Below are 17513 nucleotides of genomic sequence, written 5' to 3'. Positions count from 1 at the left end.
CCTAACCCACCCAAAGTGCTGCAACAACAAAAGCCAAGTGGGGAAATGTACCCTAGAACAGTAGGAGAACCTTCCTACACAGGAAATAAAGAGCTAGTTTTCCACAGTGGGTGGACACCCTTGTGTGTAATGCTGCTTTTTTTCTCAAGGCAGGTGTTGGATTTTCAGTCCTATACTGGCAGAGAGAGGGATTGTCAATAAAACACTGCTTGCACATGGCTGTGCTGTATCTCTGCAAGAAAATGAGCTGAAGTTCATGGAGTGGAGCCGCTCACTGCACAGAGCTAAACCATTATTTAGATATATAATTTTTAATAGAATCTGGAAATAAATAGCTAATAATAAAGCTGAAACTGTAAAACACAAGTAGGAATTACTAAAAAGGTAGTGAAATCTATGTAGCCTCTCAGTTATTTACTACCTGTGCTGAAAGAATGATTTTTCCATGGGTGCCTGTTAGCAGCTCCTCACAGATGGGTCTTCTGGCTGGCAACCTCTGCAATGCAAACTTGGGCTTGCATCTCAGCATTTAAATCACAGCAAACATTCCCTTCAGCTCCCAGTTATATTAGACACAACAGAGTTTTTCCTCTGTCCTTAGCTGTCTTACTAATAAACAGGTCATAGACTTTTAACAGCTCTGCTAAGTGGTAACTGAGCACATTTGAATTGGTTAGTTTGATTAGGTTAAAAGAGATGTAAAATTTTGGGTTTGGCACAAATGTGGTGACTATACCAAGTACTCAGCAATAGCTTGGAAAAGTTAAATAAAACAGACTCTTCAATTGCTGAGATGTTGTCGTGTGGTCAGTGCCCGGGCAGAGCTCCTGGCAAGATGAGACAGGTTAATCCCCTGGGACATACTCAAGCTGTGAGCAAATTCTTTGTTGACAAACAGGTTTTCAAGTCCCCATTGCAGAACAGATTTTTTTGAGTGCGTGGGCTTTGAAAACGTAGCTTAGAGGAGATGTAACTTATATGCAAACTTGGCTAAAGGCAGCTTGTCCTGGACCCTGCTGCCATCAATTTATTTTTAACAACCCCAAGTTCTCTGTTGCTTCTGCTTGCCTCCTTTGAATGCAGTTTAACAGCACCTGGTTGTGCAAGTCAGCAGGAAAGCTCCACTGACTCCTATTTCTGCCTTTCAAGCACGTTAAATAGCCTTGTACCTAATTTATACAAGAATCCTGCAGCAAGATGTGTGCCCCAAGGTCAGGAAGCACCTCTATGAAACAAGCAGAAGAGCCCTGGTGTTGCTCTGAGACGCCAGCCCCTGAGCTCTGACCAAACCACTCTGCTTCCACACCGTACAGCAGCTGCATCAAATTAAATCCCAAAAGCTGCAGCAGAAATGATGACTTGTCTCAAAATTACAAGGCACGCATGTGAAAGACAGAAGAGTTTGGGTTTCATGTCTTTATTACCCTTATTAATGTAATGTTTAAATAATTTGGTTTCCTAGCACACTTTTGTATATAAGTAATGAGACTAACATGCAGCATCAGAACCTATTAAAAAGGTGGGATAAGGGTTTCATAACCTTGTCAGCACAAAAACGCCTCTGATCTGTATAGCACCCATAGAGTATTTTCTTGCCTTTGGGCATTTTATTATTTAGGATAGATGATTATGGTAGATGGCCTCTGTTTCTAGCTCCATGTATTTGATTAATCACCTAAACAGGGGAAATATTTTGAATACTGTGTTTGCTAAGGCAAGAATGGGTAGGAAGTTAACAGGTTTTAATTTTTGTATTGGTAATGGTGAAAATCTAACTGAAGTAAAGTCATTTACTGTTTAACTGGTTTACATACCCACTGGAATATTTGTGTCTCTAACATATGTGTGACGGGTGAGCTGTTCTGACACACTTCTGTCTTTCAGACCATTCTCAGCTGATTTCCTTCTACAGTGGGAAGGTCTTAGGATGTGTTTTTGTGCAGGGTTTACATAAAAATGGCTCTGCAGCCAATTTAAGTGTTTCCAGACAGCTTGTTTGCTTAGAATAGGTAAATAGGGTTTTACCTCCTTTTTTAGTGGTTACCTATAACCAGTAGATGGGGAGAAAAATGGGGAGAAAGTCCTTAAGTTATGGAAGTGGTTGAGTTTGTTTTATTGATGAAGCAGTCCTTCCACAAGATGAGAGGTGTGTAAGCTTTAGAGACAACTCTCATTTATAATGATTGATGAAAATTAATATAAAGGGAAGTACAGTGGAGAAGGCGTCTTCCTGCTACGTGGGGGATGCTGCAGCATCTAGGAGAGAAAAAGACTGGAATTATAGCAAATGGATGGTGAGAAGGAGGGGGTGGAGAGCACTGTGGATTTGTCTTCTGAAAATAAGTTACCATACCTTTCCCAAAGCAGAGAAAGACATGGGGAGAGTGTGTGTGATTTTAGATGCCTCTAGATGAGGCAGTGTCTGATGTGGGCCAGGGTGGAAGAAGCTGGCAGGGCTGTTTTTCTGCCACCTGCAGCAGGAACATTAGCAGGGAAGGTGAGAGAGGTAGGAAGCAGACTTGTGCGGGCCGTTTCAAGCACATCATGGTAGAAGCTTGCGCAAAAGGTAACTGAGCAGCTGAATGGGGCAGAATGCTGAGGTGGGGGCATTGCAGAGGGGAGGGGTGCAGCCAGCCCTTAGTTGCTCCTGCAGCTGGGCACTCTATGTTTTGTTTCTCTTCAGCCTTTTGTTGTGTAGGGCTCTCAGACTTCAAAAAGTTCCCCATTGGGTCTCAAGAGAGTGATTATGTAATTGTGTAAATGAAGTGTCACACCCAGACTGAAGTGTTTGGTACTTGTCCTCCCTCTGCAACATGGTGGAGAATCCAGAATGCAGGATCATGGCAGACCTCTGGCCGTGGCAGTTCTGTGGGTTTCTCAAGCAGCATCTGATCCTGAAAATGGCGATGTCACTAGGACATGCCGTGACCTGGTGTCTGGAAAACAGACTAGACTACAGCAGGCTGTGTTCCTTCATAAGAGGTGAAACAAAATGTGGGAGACAAGCCCAGGTCCTGGCTCCCAGCTACTCATCATAAATCCCAGCTTTGTAGCTGGGCAAGCAGCTGTCTTACTGTTTTTAGATAGTAGAGCCTTTGAATTTTGACAGATGCATGAGCCACTCCATTGCTAGATGAGGCATCATTAACTGAAAGAAGTCAAAGGTGGAGGGCTGGGTTTGAAATTATGTCTTTCTGTGGCTCCCAATTCTCTTAGCCTGAAGAAGATGGATGAGCTGTGGCCATGGGAAATGCAGAACAATAGGCAGAGACCTTGCTGAGCATACTGATTGCTGTAGGGGGAAAGGGGCACCATGGTAAAGGCAGAAACTACAGATATGTACAGAATAAAAATGCAAGCACAGAGAAGTGTTTCTTTCAACTGGGAAGACAAGTTGGCAATACCAATTTCCACCATTCCTGCACTGTGCCTGAAGTACGAGCTTTCAGAAAATGAGATCTTGTCAGCGCAGATTACAGACATAGGTTGACATCTTGGGCATTTTATCTGTATTGTTTTCAGCTTGTAAGGAATTATGCAGCAAACAGCTACTCATTTTTATGATATCAGCAGTGGCAAGGTCTAATATGAAGAGGATAAAGAGAGGCTAGGGAGAATTTTAGAAAGCTGATAGGCTAGCTACATATATATCTCATAGTAGTGGTGCGCACAAGTGGGTAGACCCTACTCACTGTGTGAACACAACCACTCCAGCAGCTGGGGGAGTGAAAACTCTCCCCTAATATGATTCATAAAGGAAAATTTGTCCATCCTGCGAGGCTGGACTAGAAATCTGAAATCCTAGTGGATGCAGCATAGAAGTCATAGTGAGAAGCAGAAGGCTGTGAGAAGCAGGAGGGGACAGGAAGAAAAATCTGGGTTTGAGCTGTTATGGCAGGAGGCACAAAACTGGTTGTCAGTGTCTTCAAGACTAAGAAAAAATTTAAGTCAATGTTCTAGCAGTGAAATAGCATGCTGATACTATAAGCACCAACAGGAATGGGTGTTAAATGTCAACATGGAAAAAACACAGCACTGGCTTTTTGTCCTGGATGCCAGTGGCTTCCTATCTACATTTATGAGCTGAAATATCGCAAACATCTTTTTCCAGTGGCAGACACTTCCTCTGACTAGAGAGAAGTCTTTCAGGTACTACTGTGCATCTTGTAAGCAGTTCATAAAAAGGCAGCATTTAGAAATGCATTGGAAGTAAATGTTTGATGTCTCTTATTCTGGTCTCTTATTCTGGTCTTAAACGTATAAAGCACTATCTCCTCACACTGTAGAGGAATATGAACTGTGACAAGTTTGTGATCATGAAAATGAGATAATGGTGTATATAATTCAAGCTTTTTGCATAGGCAGGGCCAGGGCAACCCATTCTTATTAATTAATATCAGCTCAAGTGGGAGTGCTACTCTGTTCTGTATGAAGGTTTAATTGCGCCAAGTACTGCAGAAAATAGGTTCAAAATATAAGAAGGATGTAGAAGCTGAAAAATTGATTTCTTCTCCTTCAAGGACCTCTGCCTCTGACTGGTGCTCAGCACCCTCTGGCACGGTGCCACCTGCATCTCAGTGGTGTCTGCCTGCCTCTGCAACCTACAGGTATCTCTGGCACCTGTGTGGTGTAGGGCCATAGCCTCTGGCAGCTGGTCAGATGGATTCTGCTTTTCTGATCCCTGATCAGTAACTAGCTTTCTCCACTTTAGCTGAAATGCTTTTCTCTAGTCAATGGAAAAGTGACCCTTCCCTCTGTTCATTGGAAGCAGGATGTTGTGTGGCCATAGATGTGCATTCTTCCATGGGAATAGAGACTTCACTGTTTCTGTTCTACTGAAGGCTGCATCTTATCCAGCAGATACTCTGCCTTTCTTTTCATCAGCTACAAATGTGATCTCCATACTGTCTACTCAGGAAATATTAGAGCTTTGATTACCTTTTCTGTGCTCTTTTATTTCTTGTTTTAAGTAAATATTGCAACCCTAAAAATACTAAACCCTCCACACATTGTGTCTTTTAATTGCTTTTGCTAATCTTTGCACTCTTAATTTGAAGAATTTGAAGAATTTGAAGTTTTCTTTCCTAAAGCTTCTCAGAAATGCCTTTCTCCAGCCTTTTTACTATTTTAGCTGAGAGATTTGGTTACAGCATATGATGGTGTATTGATTACATATCATAAGGTTTAAAACTATCTTTATGAAACATTGCAGTTTCATTTGGGGAGGTGTCAATATATTTTAATTGTTGAATGTATTCTAAATTACTTTGTTAAGTATCTAGAGTGCTTAGAGGATAAAATACATGAGAAAACAGTAACAAACCAGTGGATAGACTACTGCTTTGAGCATTGTATAATCGTTCACACTTGCGCAAAGCAAGTGTGGGTGCTATTAAAACACTGACAGTGTCTTTGAAGTGTTCAATGAAAGGTTTAATTTATACTGTGAGATAAACACATGCTGGAGAATAGCCCCAGAATCAGCTCAGCGTCACACTGGCAAAACAAGGTCAGATCAAAGACTGTTCTTCCTGCATTGTCAAGATCATTTAAACACCTCCCCTTCATTGAACTAACCTTGCAACATGCAGTTTTACACAAATTCATCTAAAATATAGTTGTGAGATGAAATATGACTTTTCTTATGCTTGCACTTCAAAATCTATGTTTATGCAGTATTTTTACAACTTTGAAAGTAATTTTTGTTTTAATTAATAAATTCAGCTTTTTCCTCCAATTATATAATTTGTTGTGTGTTTCTACAGCTTTCTTTTGTTATCTATTCTTTTGTTTGTAGTTTAAAAGATCTTATCCAAAATGAAGATGTGAAACCCAAGCTGCAGTACATCATGACTAACCCTTCCTTTTCTATGGTAACATGCCAAAGTGAAGACAGTGGAATAACCTGGGAAACCAGCTCGAGCAGATGTTCTACTCCCTGGACCTCAGAAACTAGTACAGCTTCTGATCTTTACAGTATGGAAAGTTCACCAGTAGGTTCTCCTCCAGGAAAAGTTATCTTTATTATGGACGAAGGCAAGATCGTTCGGAAAAGGACACGCAAATCTTCAAATAAGGTGCCAATGGCTACGAGACCGAAGGGAGGCCTGTGCAATAAAAAACGTGACTCTTCTGGAATGCAGAGGCAAGAACCAAGAACTGTTCTAGGAGATGTGCAAGCCTCCATGTTGAATGTAGAGCAGGTGGAAGCACAAGACACAGATGAGGAAATGTTGGACAACAAAGAAGATCAAGAGAATATCACAGAAGAGCCCGTAAAACGTGCTCCAATAAGATCAATATTTAGGGAGAGCAGACTGAGAAAAGTTGGTCCAATTCTTGGAGGGCCAGTACAAGCTAGAATCCAGCTGTTCAACTCAATTTTTGGAGGGACTGGGCCAGCCCCTGAAACATTGGAGAAAAACAGAATCCGGAGAAGTAGCTCGGCTTCAGGAGATTCTGAAAAGTTCCTTGAAACATCAGTAAAAGAAAGATTGCAGAAGTTTGGTTCACTCTCTACATATCCAAAACATTTCCAGGGAGCAAGAAGTAAAATTCTTGAAACACCTTCAGAGAGAAGAAGGAAGCAAAGAGAACAACTCGCAGAACAAGCAAATCAACACTTTTCTTCACCAACACCACCTCTTGAAAAACAGCTTACTAAGAAATATCATGTTTCATCTGAAAATATTGAACCTTATAAAATGAAAGAATTAACTCTTCAACATAAAGAAAGAAAAGAGAAACAACTTCTTTTAGAGACTCCAAATCAGGTTTCAGGACATTTACTGAAGAATGAAGAAGAAGCCAGGGAGCAGCAAAGTCATTCAGCCACAGCAAGAACATCAATAACGGAGTCAACAACCTCCACACCACTCAAGTCTGACAAGAAACAAGTGCTGCTTCCCTCAGCCAAAAATGCAAACAAGAAGCCAGACCAATCCCCGCTGACAGCATCAGATCATCTGGATGAACTGAAGAAGCAGGAAGTTCAGCCTAATTCTGCACCACAGTCTGTTTCAGCAGATTTTGTTAGTGAATTAGATAGACCACGTTCCCAGAATATTTTGCCTACAGAATCTATGTCAGAACATCCTGAGAGGGAAACAGAGAAGTCTCACTTACCTGATGTTTTATCAGCTAAATCCAACGATTCCGCTTCAACTGAAATAAGACAGGAAGAAATTATTCGTCAGTCATCAGAAGCTGCACAGTCTAAGTCTGAACATGTGCTTTTACCATATTCTGGAAATAAAACAGAGAAGCAAGAAACTGAGTGTCCATCATCAACTGCACTGTCAGAGTCAGAAACTTCAGGTCTAATGTATTCAGCTGAAAGAGAAGAGGGTCAAAAGACCTCATCTTCAGAAACTCAGAATGTTCATTTGGAGAACAAAACAAAATCTGAACAAGACTTTTCACTTCAGGAAACAGAGAAGCAAGAAAGTAAAGTAAAACCACCAATTCCTGAAAATATCGATTCCAAATACTTTGGCATTTCATATCCTGTTCATACAGAAACAGAAGAAACACAGAAAACTTCAGCTATAAATAAAGCAGTAGATTTGGATCACTCTGATTTTTCCATTGAAGAAAACAAACAAACTGAAGGTGAACAAATGGAGATAAAGCATCCAGACCTCTCATATGCCGCTGAAGAAACTGGAGAATCAGAGACAACACAGATGGAGACAGAGCATCTGGACTTCTCTTCTCACAAGGAAGAAATAGAGGAATTGAAGGGTGAACATATAGAGATGGAGCATCCAGACTTCTCTTTTTCCAGGGAAGAAATAGAGGAACCAGGAAATGCACAACTAGAGACAGAACTTCCAGATTTCTCATATTCCAAGGAAGAAACAGAGGGATCAGAGAGTGCAATACCAGATACAGACTATCCAGAACTGCTTTTTTCCACAAAAGAAACAGAAAAATCAGGGGGATCACAACTGGAGACAGAACAACCAGAATTTTCTTCCAAGGAAAAAACAAAAGAACCAGAAAGTGCACAGCTGGAGATGGAGCATCCAGATTTTTCTTTTTCCAGGGAAGAAATGGAAGAATCACACAGCGCACAGCTGGAGACAGAGGTCTCCAGCTATGATAGATCTGAGCATCTATCATATTCCAGAGAAAAAATGGTGGAATTAGAGAGCGCACAGCTGGAGATTGGTCATCCAGACTCTTCTTTAACCAAGGAAGTAGTCAAGGAAATGCAAAGTGCACAGCTGGAAAATGAACATCAGGTTTTTCTTTCTAGGGAAGAAACAGAAAACCTAGCATTCAGTCCTTTTGAACTAGAACAGTCTTATTCTGCTGAAAAAGAAAAACAAGAAGAAAATGAAGATCTTGCACAAGTACATTCAGATTTATCATGTTTTGTGGAGGAAGCAGAGAAAGACAACACTACAGAAGCCCAGTTGGTACATCCAGATAATTTTGATACCACTGGGAGGGCTGAGATACAACAAATTGGGTATCTGGAAACAGCATCTTCAGATTTACCGTATCCCATTAATAAAACAAAAGAGCAAGAACTGTCACAAACTGACAAAGGAAAACAGCCACAGCCTGTACAGCAGGATTCACAGTCTGAAGGTAAGCTGGATTCCTCTGCTATGGCAATGCAAGGAGAAACTACTCAACTGCAGTCAGAACATCAACTTTGGCCACATTCTGCCAGAAAAGAACAGGAACATAAAACTTCACAGCTGAAGGTGAAACAGCCAGAGACATCATCTTCTACTGGCAAAACAGAACATCAAAAATTGCAACCAAAGCTGGAACAAACTGATTCACTGTATTCCCAGGGAGAGATGGCACAAGAAGCTGTACAGAGAAACTTAGAAGGTCCAGAGCCATCATGTTTCATTAGTGAAGAAAAGCAACATGAAAAGACAGAAGTAGTTTCAGAAAAGAGGGATTTCTTATCTATCGCTGGAGAAGTGATGCAAGAAGGAGTGGAGTCAGGAACTTCATGGTCACAATTGACTGACAGAGCAAAGCCTTGGGAAGCAACACAAATGGAGCAGGAGCGGTCTTTTCCTTCCTGTTCCACTGCTGGTAGTCAGCAACAGGAAACACCACTGCTGAATGTGCCCCAGCCAGATGTTTCATGGTCCTTTGGCAGACTGGAACAAGATACAGTACAAAGAGAGGTGAAACTGCAGGAAACAAACCAACAAGAAGCTGTACAAATGGAAACAGAGTATTCAGGTATTTCAGAAAACCTGGCTAAAGAGGAACCACAGGTCATAGACCAAATTAATTTGGCACAGCAAGAAATAGCTCGACCAGGGTTAGTCCATCCATCTTTGCCATATTCATTCAGTAAACAAACACAAGAAGAAATGCAAACAGAGCCAGCATATCCAGAAAAAACATTTTATGTAAGTACAGAAGCAGAGAAGGAAATTGTACAACATGAATCACAGCAACAAGAAATAGTACATCCAGAGCTGGAGCAAACACTTTTGTCTTCTTCCAGTAAAAAAGAAGCTTCACTGGAAATGGAAATAACTTCAGAATCTCCAGATTTGCGATATTCCTCTCACGAGCAAGAAAAATTGTTGAAAAACTCAACCTTACCATTCCATTTGAAGCAACAAGAAATTGAACCAGTAAAGATGGAACATCCAGATGTTTCATGGGACAGTGGTGAATCAAAACAGGGTGATGTTGTGGAGCAGGAGTCAGCACATCCAGAGCTCTCATACACCCTGAGAGAAACTCCGAAAAAATCAGAACATTTGGATTCACAAGGAAGCCTGGGTGAAGCAGCACAAGATGAAAGTATGGAAGTAGAATCTCAATACCCAAATCAGTCATGCTCACAACTGGATTCAAAATATTCAAATTCGTCCTTTTCCTTTGGTAAAGGGAAAGAACAGTCAAGTCAAAAGTTTGAGTCTAAACATCAAGAATTGCCTAAAGTAGGTAAAAAAAGAGCTTCTCCAGGAACTGCACAAATAGAGCCAAAACATCCAGAAACTACACTGTGGCAAATGAAGAATCCTAATTTGTCACATTCCACTGGTGAGATAAGCCAAGAAGAAGTAGCACCATTAGAGCAAAAACATAGAAAACTTTCTTTTGGCAGAGAAAAGCAGCAAAAACCCACAAAGCAGGAGTTAGAGCAAGAAAAGCTAACACATTCTCCCAATAAAAGGGACACTTCAGAGTATGTCCAGAAGGGCTTGGAACAACCAAATTTATCATTTTCTGTTGATAGGCCAGATGATGAGATGATACCACCAGAGGTGGAGCATACTGATGTGCTATCTCCATTGGACAACACAGAGGTACAACGAAGAGTACAAGAAACAGATCAAACTTATCCCATTGGACAAATGGAGCAGCCAGAAGAGGAAATTTCACATTTGTCACCTTCTGTGGGTACAGCAGAGGAAACAGAAATGGCAGAATCAGGGCAGGGACATTCTGATTTGCCTTACTCTGTTTTCAAAGTAGGAGGGCTGCAAACATCACAGCTGAAACCTGAACACCCTGGGCTAGAAGATTCCCTCAACAAAATGCAGGAAACAATCCAGCTGGGATTGGAGGGGCCAGGTGCATTGTATGGTCATGACAAAATGGAGCAAATCCCACCTGCACAGCTGGAGCCAGGTCATGCAAGCTTGGCACCCCTGGCCAGGGAAGCGGAGCAACAAGGGATGGAGCACACAGCTGTGGAGTGCTCTAAAGAGGAACAGCCTGTCAGCAGAGCAGAGCATTCACAAGCTGCAAAGGAGAAACAGAGAGTTCCAGATGCACCATCCCAGAGTGGAAAAATTGAGCAAAGAGAAATGTTAAAAGCAGAGCCAAAGCATCCTGATTCACTGCATTCCACTGATAAAGGAAAGCCACAAAGAACTACACAACCAGTGTTAGAAATACCAGATCTGTCATCTTGGCCTGGCACAACAGAGCAAGGACAAACTGCTGGAGAGGAGAAGCCAAGCTTGTGTTATTCTTTCAAAAAAGAGGCACAGGGCAAAAAAGCACAGACAGAATTGGGACATTTAGAAGTATGTCATTCTCGCAGTGAGGCAGAACAAGAAACTTTAAACACAAAATCACACCATTCAGATTTATCTGCTGGCAGATTAGAACACCATGAAATCATACGGCCAGAGGCAGAAATAAAGGATTTATCATGTTCAATCGGTGAAAAACAGCAAACTCAAATTGCTGATGAGGATTCGGAGTGCCTGGATTTATTTCATTCCACTGGCACAGTACAGCAAGAAAAGATTCAACCACAGCAAGAAAAGACAAATGAGTTTTCATCATCTCTCAAGAAAGCAGAGGAATGGAAAGATGCAGGAATGCAGGCAGAACACCCTGAGCTCCAGCGCTCTGTGGAGAATACAGAAGGACTGCAAAATTCCCAAGCAAACTCAGAATATGCAGATTTGTTGTTCTCTGTTGGCACAGCAGAACCTCATAAAACAACTCAGCCAGAGCTGAAAGAACAGAGTTTGTTACAGTCATTTGTCAAAACAAAGCCATCATGGGCTGCTCTACCAGAGTCTGAATATACAGATGTCGTGGATGCCATGGGCAAAGTACTGCACACAGACATGTCCTCTTCTGTTACTGAAGAAAAACAAAGTGCACAGCTGGAGAAGGGAAGCTATACATTACACCCAGGGGAAATAGTACAACTAAAATTGGAGCAACCAGTGTTTTCAAGTCCTCATAGCATGGAAGAGCAACCAAATACATTCCCAGTGGAAGGGGAGTTCCCAGAGTTCTTGTATTCCTCTGGCAAAACAGAAAAACAGGACACTGCACAAGCAGGGTTCACACCTTCTGATGTTTCATATTCCACAGGAAAATCAGAGCAGTTGCAACCAGAAAAGCTGAATTCAAAACATCCAGATTTGTCATATTCTCTTGGCAAAGCAGAGACTCATATAATAAAGCCACTAGATTTATCATATTCCTATGGCAAGGCAGATCAACCACAGACTGCCCAGCTGGAGCATCCAGAGAAACCATATTTCACTGGTGAAACGAAGTGGAGGGATGGGGTCCAGCCAGAACAGCCACATACTCGTTTGCAGTCCTCTGATATTGAAACAGAGCAGCCAGAAACACCTTCTGTAGCACATACATTTGTCAGGACCGAGGAGGAGGGAGCTGCGCAAGCAGACTTCGAACAATCAGATTTATTAAGTCCTACTTACAAAGCAGAAAAGCGTGAAATGGCCCCACTGAGAGCAGGACATTCACAGAAGCAAGACATTTGTGCTCCCTCATCTCAAAGTGCTCAGATGGAACCTGAAAAACAAAATTTATCATTTTCCACTGAGGAAGCAGACAGCCACAAAATTCAACCATATTCATCTCTTACTGAACAAACAGTGCCTGAACCTTTGTGTGCTTCACACACTGTCTCTGAAACAAGCTCTGAAAGACATCCAAAGTCTTCACCTGTAACTGGAGGCTCACCCCCCAGACATTTAGATATAGCTTATTCCACCTGTAAAACAGAACACTCAGAAACTGCTCTGCCTCAGCCAGGGTCCTTTTTTGCAAGAAAAGAAGCAGAGCATACAGAAAGTCTTCTACATTTGCCTGTAGCTGCAAAGTCAGAGGCTGAATGTGAAATTTTACCTGACTCTGAGAGAGAACAGATTTCACATTACTTTCACACAGCTGCACAATTAGAATCTGAACAACTAAATCTATCATATTCTACAGATAAAACAGAACGTCTAGAAAGTCAGGATTACCTGACTGTACCTTCAAAACTGCAGTCTGAATCTTCAGTTCCATTTTATTCAGATGATGAAACATGTCAGCAAGAAGTTCCACCTTATTCGAAACCAGTCTCTGAGTATTTGGTTCCCACACAGTCCCTTGCCAAACAAGAAAATCAAAATATGCAGCCACTTATTACCCAGCCCATACAATCAGAGTGTGAACATGTAATTCCACCACACAATGAGCAACAGTTGCAAAATATTAAACTCAGTTCACCTGAAACAGCAAGCTTAAAGACAGTGCACTTGGAGAGTACGTCTCAAGTGCGAGACCAAGACAAGCCAGAATCTTCTTTGTTGGAGACAATGTATTTGTCTCCAGACCAGCTAAGATGTTCCCCCTATAAGCAAGAAATGCAACCTGATATACAGACAGTGCCAAGGTCAGTGATCACAGAGTCAAAGGTGACTGGTTTAGCAGACCAGCAAGCGGTGTCATCAGAGTCATTTATACCTTTACATAAATTACCTGGAAAGTCAGAACCTGAAAAGCCAGTACCAGTGGCTCTCACTGATGATGAAGAGAAACAAAATATTCCACCATCTTTATCTGATGTAGCAGACATGTTTGGAAAGCAATCTGACAAAGTTTCAGACATTTATACTAAAGGAGAAATGCAACAATGTTTTGAAGACCAAAAGACCTCGAAGCATCTGGGAGCTTTTTCATCAGACCTTGTTCATGAAACTGTGACACACAAAACTCAGCATTATTCTGGTGAATGGGGCAGCCTTTCCTCAGCAGAGATTAAGTCCCTTAGCTCAAGTTCTGAAGAAAAGCAGAACCCAGATATTCCATCTTTTGGGCTGGCTAGCTGGCTGGTAGAACAGGTGAAAGCTTCCTCAATTAGTCCAATAGGGGCTGCAGAAGGAGACATGCAAGCAATTCAGCTCACTCCAAATGAAGCTTCTGATTTTGCATCAAAACAATCCCCAGCTGGAAGTTGCACAGAATTTACAGTTCATGGGACTACAGAGACTGAGGAACATACATTTAGAGGTTCTGAATCAGTGTCAAATAAATTTCCTCCCAGGAAATCCTCAGATGCTAGTCCCATAACACAAAGATATGATTTACCATCTATAGTAGGAGATAATCAAGGTCCAGATAAACTTCTGGAGCATGAAGCTAGTACTTTAAATCTTACAAAAATTGCAATGCAACATCTGGAGGTAGGCAAAATGTCTGAAATGCCTGAACATTACCTGAGAGGAGAAGAGGAAGAAATGGAACATGCAAGTGCTGTAGAAGACAGTCAGTGTGCTCTGGAGACTACTGAACAAAAAGATCTATTTAATATCATTTCAGAAGGTTATGAAATACTCAATATTCATGCACCTACACATATTTCTTCTGTTGATCAAGAAGAAAGTAAACACATGCCTGACAAATTAGAATACTTGGAAACAAATCCTTCATTTAGAAGAAAATCAGTTGAGGATGGCCAGAGAGCCCTAACTTCTGGAAGAACCACAGAAATTTCAGAAAGCTCAGTATTGGAAAAGACTGCAAGCCATGAACTAATAGAATTGGTCAAAAAGGATGATGTTGAGGAAACTGAAGAAACTCAACAAGAAAATCTCCCGTTGCCAGAAGACAATAATTGTGCAAAGTTGGATCCTAATAATGGTACTGGTGATATGGATTATTTTGAAAAATACACATTGATTGATGACAAATCCCCAGTTAAGCCACAATTTGAAAGACCAATTTCATTGTCTCCTGTGACAGAAGACCCCAATGAACCTATGGAAGAAGTCAAATCTTTTGAAGAGAGTACTGAGGTAGATACTTTGGAAGAGTTTTCCTTACTTGAGGACCTGGATGAAGTCTTTTATGGTACCATAAAAGGAGAAAGCAAAATTCAATCCTACACAGATGCTTCAAAATCTTTACCACTGCAGAAATCAATTGATTCTAGCAGTAAAAGCATTACAAATGTAGAAGATGAATGCAAGTCACCGGGGACCCCACTCTTTGATTCAGAAGAAGGAGTGCTAGAACGATCTCTCTTGTTCCCTACAACTGTTGCTGCAATTAACCCAGAGCTTTTAGAGGAGCCCCCTGCTCTATCATTTTTATACAAGGACCTCTATGCAGAAGCAGTAGGTGAAAAGACAAAGGATGAGACTCCCTCTGATGAAGAAAGTGGTAATTCTAATGCTTCTTTTCCTAGCAGAAATTCAGACACAGATGATGGAACTGGAATGTATTTTGAAAAATACATTCTTAAAGATGAAATTCCAAGTAAAGCCATAGGGCCTCAGAAAGATCAGATACCAGAAGATGAGTCCTTTAGTGGAGGAATTTTGGCTTGGAGTTCAGAGAATAAGCAGGAGCAGGGATCTGGTGATGTTCAATATGTCAAAACTGAGGTTCTGTCAGAAAGAGTTGTTATAGAGAGAGACAAATTCCAGGTTGACAGCAACATTCAAGCAACAATTTGCAAGCCAACGCATGCCATTCCTTTTGGAAGCAAAACAGTTCTTTCAGGTGCAGGAACTGATATCACTGAACAAAGAGAAGAAGAAAATGTACCAGTAGAAAGAACTGAAGAGTTACCAGAGCAGTCAAGTCTACAAAGATACAGTCATCAAGTGGATTATCAGGGAGCTGCATATCAAGAAGCTAGTACTAAGCAGGAAGAACTACAAGATACAACAGCATTTCCTCAAATGGAAAAGTATGTTCCATATGTCAGGGCTCCCACTGAAGACAGTGTAGATGATCAGTTTACTCAGGAACATCTGTCCTGTGTTCCTACAATTCAGCAAACAGAGAATCCAGACTTGCAAAGAGAGGAGCAGCATGGTGATATTTATGAGGATTTTGCTGAGTCAATGGACTATGATGTGATTACACAAGAAGAGCTTTTGCAAGATGAAATATCATCTCAATTTACACATGAGGAGCTATTATTTGAAGACAGGGACTCCTTTGATCATGCTGCTGATAGTTACGAATTTGTTAATGAGCCAGAACAAAGAACTCCTATTGAGCTTGAAGATTCAGGATTTGTGGTGATGTATCCTGAAAAATCAGCAACAAACATTCCTCAAGTTGAGAGCCCACAAAGAGAACTGAAGAAATCACAAGTAGACACTTACTGTTACCACTGCAAATGCCCAATATCTGCCATTGACAAGCTTTTTGGAGAGCATAAAGACCATGAAGTCACAACACTAGATGATGCTGCAACCAAGATGAAGGTAATTAATTTGGGTAAAAAAAAAAAAAAAAAAGCGAAGCTACTAAGGCTAATTTTTCCAGTTCTGTTGCATTTTCACAAGGAAAGGCTTCCAAGAGCAGTCGTGAAGCTAAGATACAGTATCTATTAAATAAAAGCTATTCCTATAGACCTGTTGGAGATTTTGAAGGGAGAACAACTTATTAGGATGTTCTCTGCAGTCCTAGACTTGCTAAGCTGGCATTTTAATTTATTTAGACGTTCGAATGGCCTTGTTTATATGCAGTTGTTAGCACACTTTCCATCTTTCAGTCTTATCTGTGTAAGTTTGTTCTGGTTTTGAAATGAGGGGGGAGAAATTGAAAAATGTCGTTTATATGAAAATAAAACTTCAGTAACAGCAGCTCACTTCACTTGACAAGGTACAGAAACCTCCATATGTGGAGACTGGTATCATCATAAAGTGTTCCCTGTCCTACTTACATGCGTTGGTTGATTGGAGATGTTAGACAAATCAGCCTACACAGTTTTGTTGAAGTGCCAACCTATTTTCTGTTCCATTTACTTTCATCTGCAAAATGGAGAGGAAGGTTTTACAAGGGCACGTAGTGACAGGACAAGGGGCAATGTCTTTAAACTGAAAGGGGCAGGTTTACATTAGAAATTAGGAAAAAAAATCTTCAAAGTGAGTGTGATGTGGCAGTGGAACAGGTTGTCTAGAGAAGTTGTGGATGCCTCACTCCTGGAAGTGTTCAAGGCCAGGCTGGATGGGGCTTTGAGCAACCTGGTGTAATGAAACATGTCCCTGCCCATGACAAGGAAATAGAAACTAAATGGTTTTTAAAAGTCCCTTCCAACCCAAACCATTCTGAGATCTGTGCCAATAGCATCGTGGTGTCAGCACAGGTGAAAGTTTATAAAGTCCTATTTGCCACTATATCCAAGCTGCTCCCCCCAATAGACATATAAAATGTCCTCCATTTCAGTAAGCTAGTCCATTGCTATAAATACTAGTGAAAATGCATTAAATCACAGTTCTGCTTGTGAAAGCAACATGTATTTGATACCTTAGTTCTCCAATATCAGATCTGCTCATGTACAAGTGAACATACCATACAGATGATTCTTTATTGATTACCAGCTATTTACTCTCACCCCAGTAAATGAAATGTGAGGTCTCTTTTTTGGCACATGTTCATTTGACAGGAATATAGATTTCATGCCATTTTGCTGAAATTCCAGAGGGGCTTGTATTCATGGTGTTTACATTATATTACCTCATATGTAGAAGAGAGAAATCAAAAGTAAGAGTCAATGTAGCTGTTTCAGTTATCAGTACTTGCAAACCATCTCCATGGTGCTCAGATGTAGAGTTGTTTTTTATAAATGGCCATTCAGGTTTGACTTAGCAGTGATAACAAGGCACGAGTAAGTCAGCATAAACTCACAGATCCCAGCACCCCTCAAACATACCCACATTACAGCGAGTCAAGCTGCAAACAAACATCCCATGACATCACTCCTTGGCTGTGGAGCACGGACATGAAGCCAATAT

At 41.1% G+C, this 17513-nt stretch overlaps 1 protein-coding gene across 1 annotated transcript in view; it reads left to right on the top strand.

The window, feature by feature from the left end:
* The window catches only part of CMYA5 (cardiomyopathy associated 5), a 46010-nt gene that overhangs the window by 1348 nt on the left and 27149 nt on the right, over positions 1-17513 (top strand). Inside the window, exon 2 of the mRNA XM_030258581.4 lies at positions 5798-15980. Coding sequence (XP_030114441.4) covers positions 5798-15980 — 10183 coding nt within the window. The remainder of the gene's footprint in view (positions 1-5797; positions 15981-17513) is intronic.

Source organism: Taeniopygia guttata, chromosome Z, assembly GCF_048771995.1.
Source record: "Taeniopygia guttata chromosome Z, bTaeGut7.mat, whole genome shotgun sequence".
Taxonomy (NCBI): domain Eukaryota; kingdom Metazoa; phylum Chordata; class Aves; order Passeriformes; family Estrildidae; genus Taeniopygia; species Taeniopygia guttata.
The sequence above is the reverse complement of the archived record's forward strand: the minus strand, read 5'-3'. Positions and strand labels throughout refer to the sequence as shown.